This window comes from Marmota marmota, unplaced genomic scaffold, assembly GCF_001458135.2.
Source record: "Marmota marmota marmota unplaced genomic scaffold, marMar, whole genome shotgun sequence".
Taxonomy (NCBI): Eukaryota; Metazoa; Chordata; class Mammalia; order Rodentia; family Sciuridae; genus Marmota; species Marmota marmota.
The window spans coordinates 41132523-41138522 of NW_026000093.1; the positions used below are offsets into that span (position 1 = coordinate 41132523).

At 34.2% G+C, this 6000-nt stretch overlaps 1 protein-coding gene across 7 annotated transcripts in view; it reads right to left on the reverse strand.

The window, feature by feature from the left end:
- The window catches only part of Rad54b (RAD54 homolog B), a 108165-nt gene that overhangs the window by 18097 nt on the left and 84068 nt on the right, over window positions 1-6000 (reverse strand). For all 7 annotated transcript variants that reach the window (XM_048782805.1, XM_048782803.1, XM_015485961.2 and 4 more), the window contains 2 exons: window positions 4215-4440; window positions 3113-3320 (listed from right to left, as the gene is read on the reverse strand). In XM_048782805.1, the coding sequence (XP_048638762.1) occupies window positions 3113-3320; window positions 4215-4440 (434 nt within the window). The remainder of the gene's footprint in view (window positions 1-3112; window positions 3321-4214; window positions 4441-6000) is intronic.

Consider the following 6000-nt stretch of genomic DNA (forward strand, 5'->3'; position numbering starts at 1 on the left):
CTCACAAATTAAGGATTCAGAGGACAACACTACCACTCAAAAGAAACTATCTCACTAATCACCACCAGGACATTCCTTCTGAATGAAGTCCCAGAATCATTTTTTTTTTTTACTGCAAAGATTAAATTTAGTATGGAATGCTAGTTAAATTGGTATTTGCTTGTAATCAAGAATATAAAACTTTCCATCTTTAACCAAAGAAAATTGTCTGATTTTCAAGTAGGGGAATATTTTACTTTCACTCCTGACCTTCAATACTTTTCAATAACCTTTATTTCCTACTCCTCTTTTTTATTTCTTTTACTCATCACTTCTAGTGCTAATCTTTTTTATTTTATAGCTACAACTATTCTTTAAATAAGCAATATTGACCCCATATTGAGCAATCAGAAGAAATCATCTGCTTTTCTCTTCCAACATAAGACAGTTAAATTCTTTTCCAGTCCCAAGGATATCAAGATCAAAGGCTAGTCAAGAAGTGTGAACTGTGGCTTTGGGAATTAAGAATGAAGAATCGACTCAGTTGCTTGAACAGTCAAAGACATGAAAATCACATAAGATTTCTGTTCCCCATTTCCTTTTCTCCTTTAAAAATAACATTTTATAAATAACCAATACCAGCCTTTCCGTTCTTTGGCTTCCATATCACTATTACTTTCAAACATTTGTTGAGCACCTATTAAATCTTGAGGATAGAAATAACTATGATATTTTACTCTGGTCTTTTTTGTTTGTTTTTCATCTTTTTCATCTTTAAGTGACAAGTGACTAAATTCAAAAAAAAAAAAAAGATTATGTAACATTTCTCAATTTTATTTTTTATTTTTTGGTGATTAGGTTGACCTAGGGGCATTTTATCAGTGATCTACATCCCCAGCCCTTCTTTTCTTTTTATTTTGAACAAGGTCTCACCAACTTGCTAAAAAAACTCAATAAATATCTGAGGCTGGCCTCAAATTTGTCATCCTCCTGTCTCAGCCTCCTGAGTCAAAGTTATTTTTTAAAAAGTAGTTTTAAAAATTACCTCTGATAATGGTTAATACAAAATTTCTACACAAACTGGATGTCAAATGACTATGGATTACTTAAAGATGGGCTCCTTCCTTACCTCAAGTCAAAAAAAAAAAAAAAAAGGAATTTTCTGTTCCCTGTTGCTTTAAGAAATACTTCTGGACTGGGGCCGTAGCTCAGTGGTAGAGCACCTGCCTCGAATGTGTGATGCCCTGGGCTCAATCCTCAGCATCGCATAAAAATAAATAAATAAGATATTGTGTCCATCTTCAACCAAAAAAAAGAAAGAAAGAAAAAAAGAAATACTTCTACCCTAAGGATTTAGAAAGAAGGAACAAGCAGTTATTCACACTCCTTCTTTCTCATTTTAACTTCCAATAAGAGCTCTGACAGGCATAAAGAATACACTAAGGGGGCTGAGGTTGTAGATCAGTTGAGTGGTAGAGTGCTTGCCTAGCATGTATGAAGTCCTCAGTTCAATCTTCAGTATCACATAAAAATAAATTAATAAAATAAAGGTATTGTGTCCATCTACAACTAAAAAAAAGAAAAAGAGAAAACATTTTTAAAAAGAGCGAAAATACACTAAGGATAAAAAATACATAAAAGGTCATGATATAGTAAAAACAATCATGGAGCGGGGACGTAGCTCAATGAAAGAGAACACCTGCCTAGCATGCTCAAGGGCCAGCCCTGGGTTCCATTCCCAGCACAACAACAACAACAACAACACACACACACACACCCTATCTTAAAATGAGTGAATATGGGAATGAAAGCCAAAAGTCTGAATAGATCTAATTAAAAAAAAAGCCAGGCATGGTGTCACACACCTGCAATCCAGAGACTTGGGAGGTTAGGGCAAAAGGACTGGAATTTCAAGGCCAGCCTCATCAACTTAGAGAGGCCCTATGCAACTTAGTAAGATCTTTGCAGCTCACTGGTAAAGCATCCATAGGTTCAATCTCCAGCACAAAAAAAAAAAAAAAAAAATTAATAAAAAGAATAATCATGCCCTGTCCATTCCTGCCAGAAGGGCTGAAAATGGTAGGGAAATGGAGCCTACCAAAATGGAGGGTTTGTAAGTATTAGGAGTGAATATGATTCTCTTCTTTCTGCTGCTGCCAGAGGGGCAAACGAAGGATGCACAAGACCAAGGTGAGGTATGAAACAGAAGTATGTTAAAAAATTCAGACCTGACTCTAGGCTAGGCCTTAAGCTTAAAAGAACTATGTAGAAAAGAATTCTTATATTTACACATGGTCCATCACACCTTTCCAGACCATCTGGGCCAGAAGTTTGGCCAGCAAATAAGCCATGCACACGTAGCACAGACATGAAAATATTTAATACAGTGGGCTAGGGATGGAGCTTAGGGGTAGAGCACTTGTCTAACACATGCAAGGCCCTGAGTTTAATCCCCAGGAGACCTTGATATTAAATGTTTACCACATGTCAGGTAGTCCCAAGAATTTTACACAGAATAACTTAAACATCAGAATAACTATATAGTAGATGACACCATACCCCTGTTTCACTAAGGAAACTAGGACACAAAGAAGTTAAATAACTTGCCCAAAGTTGCACAGCTGTAAATGTCATTGCTGACTCAGAAGCTAAGTACAGGCAATCCAATCTAGCCCCATCTCCTATATTCTTTTATGTTTCTTTTTTGTAAATTACTGGTTCATAGTTTGGATTTTAGTTCTTTATTATTTTATTTTACTTTTTATTGATTATTTTATTTTACTTTTTATTGATTATTTTATTTTATTGCAGTGCTGGGGATCAAAACCAGGGCTTCACCATGCAAGATGTGCACTCTACCACTGAGCTACTTCCCCAGCCCCCCATCTCTCCTATATTCTTTACTATGGTACCCGTTGGGTTTATTCCTCAGAAATCCTCAAAATCAGGGCTGCAGAAAAATCACAAAAGGGTTTGAAGGATCAGAATCCTACCAAGATTTAATTAACATGGGTTTATTAGTATGAATTCCATTCAACACAACCAGTTCTTTGGATGTCAAACATCAGATTATAAATCTTACATGTTCACTAGGCAAAAATTCCATCATGTCTTCCCCAAAGTGAATACTGACCAGTTAAAATTATTCTTTTCTCACAAGAGAGGCTAATGAGGGCTGTAGTTGTTTTAATGGCACTGTTCTTCAAACGATGCCCCTCATCACAGATTAGAAGATCAAATTTTACATTCTTAATTTGATCCAGGGAACGAAGTAACATTTCATAACTGATGATAAGAACAGTATAAAATGTAGATTTGATAAAGTCATCAACTTTGTGGTCCTGAGGGAAAAAGAATAACATTTAACAAACTATGAGCAGAAACTATGTGAAATCAAATTTAAAAAGAATATTTCTTACACTTGTTTATCAACTACTAGAACATGTTAACTTTTTCTGTCATGGTTGGCTCAGGTTGTGATAATAAAATACAACAGATTAGGTAGCTTAAACAATAGCCATTTATTTCTCATAGTTCTGGGGATTAGGAAGACAGAGATCAGAGTGCCAGCATAATAGGTGAGGGCCCTCTTCCTGACTTGCAGATGGAAGCCTTCTTGCTATATCCTCAAATGGTTGAGAGGGGAAGTTCTGGTGTCTCCTCTTTTTCTTACAAAGGCACTAATTTTATCTGACCTCTCCTGACCTTATGTAAGCTTAATTACCTCCCAAAGACTCCACTTCCTGAAAGGGTCCCTGGATTTATGATGACTAACTTGTAATTTTCTTATTTTACAGTGGTGCAAAAGCATACTCATACAATCCTTCTATTTCTTCTTTTCATGATTCAATAAATCACAAGATATTCAATATTTTATTGTTTATTAGATGATTTTGCCAAACAGTATGCTTAAGGTAAGATAAGCTAAGATACGATATTCAAATAGGTTGCATGTATTGAATGCATTTTTGATTCATATTATATAACCCCATGGCAAGGCAAGGAGCATCTGCATATTGAGATTAAGGCTTCAACATATGGATTTGGCAGGGATTCAAACATTCTGTCCATAACAACTCAAAATCAAAATGTAAGCTAAGACTCCATTTTTGTGCAAAGATATTAGGGAGTTATACTTGAAAAACTGCATCATAAAGAGTTAAAAACTGAGTTAGTGATTTGAAAAGCTAGAGATTTAAAGAATGACTAAGGCTAAGCTTTCAAAAATCTCTTACCTGATCAACAGTAAATACCTTGATCCTTTCACTTCCTAGCCATTTTTGAAATTCTTTTCTCCAATTATTCACCAAGCTTCCAGGTGTGACAATAAGTGTCTTCTTTATTACTGGCTTGCCTCCATAGGGTCCCTGACACTGCAGGGTCCAGATGAGCGAAATACATTGCAACGTTTTCCCTAACCCCATTTCGTCAGCAAGAATAGCTCCACATCTGCCATTCATTCTGTTAGAAATAATTTACTTTCTTTAATAACTACAGGAAATATTTTATATTCCCCAAATCATCAAGAACCAGAAACTGATATTTTGTAATTATGAAAAATCTTCCAATATTTCCCTCTTCTTCCTCTTTTTTTTTTTCTTTTCTTTTTAAAGATGGAGGAGTTTCACTATGTTGTCCAGTCTATTCTCAAACTTCCGGGCTCAAGCAATCCTCCCTTTTCAGTCTCCAGAACAGCTTGAACTACAGACATAGACCACCAAGCCCAGCTCTATCTACGGTTTTTCAATCAGCTGATTTACAACACATCTCTTTTGCATCTTTGATAATTATATCCTTTACATATTTTCAACGAAATTACCAAGACATAATCTGAAATTAGAAGGTGAATTTAAAACAGTTACTGTTTATATGTACATATTTTGGAGTCTAGAAATGAATCCCAATTTTATATCTACATTTGGATAATTTAACTATAATTGTGTTTCTCATCACTATAGTTGAGCAATTTTCACCAGTTTCTGTATTAGATATCAAAAGTTAAAAATATATCAGCAAGATCTACTGAGCTGAATTTATTAAAAATAAATAAGTTTATTTTAGAATAAGAATTTATCACTGTCTGGCAGAAAATGAAATCCTCAACCAAAACAGATCTAAATACTATTTAAAAAATTAATAAATACTTGATCAGATTCATATAATTTAATAAAAGTATGCTGTTCTTCAGTTCAACTAAATTAATACAATTTAATAATAAAATCATGCATTTTATATCACTTTATATTTTTAAAAGTAACAAAGTCCAAGGGAATTAAAGATATTACCAAAATTATAAATATACTTTAATAGCTAATGATATTTCTTATTAGTAGAAACAAGAACCAATAAATAATTTTATGTATGCTTTCTATTTCAAGGTATATAGAGAAAAAATTACAAACATGAAGTAAAGTCTCCATTTTTTTAGATAAACAACTGGCCAATGCAGACCAAATGAGACTTGAATGAATAATGATAGCAGCGAGAAAACAGAAATCCACCCTTTCAAGGTGGAAGAAAAGAGAGCAGGAAAACTTCACAGAGAAGATGTACCTTGCAAAGAATTTTAAAGAGTAAACAGGTATTTACTATATTCAATCAGCATTCAGTTGGATCTTGAACTGAATTCCAAGAGAGAAAATACAGAAATACAAAGCTGGCTAGGTAGTTAAAAGACAGAAGATGAGGATATGCACCCTGAAAGCTTAGATTATATTTGTAGATAAGGATTTCCCAAACATCAGTCCTTCATGATGACCATCATTCTTTTTTGCTGTATATGTACTACTATGTTATTTTTCTTTAAGCCAACTCACTTTAAAAAAAATTTTTTTTGGTTGTAGATGGACAAAATGCCTTTATTTATTCATTTTTATGTGGTGCTGAGGGTCAAACTCAGAGCCTCACACATGCTAGACAAGTGCTCTACTACTGAGCTACAATCTCAGCCCATTAATCAACTCACTTTTTTTTTTTTTTTGGGTGGTGCTTGGGGTTTATTTTGGTGCTGGGATGGATCCT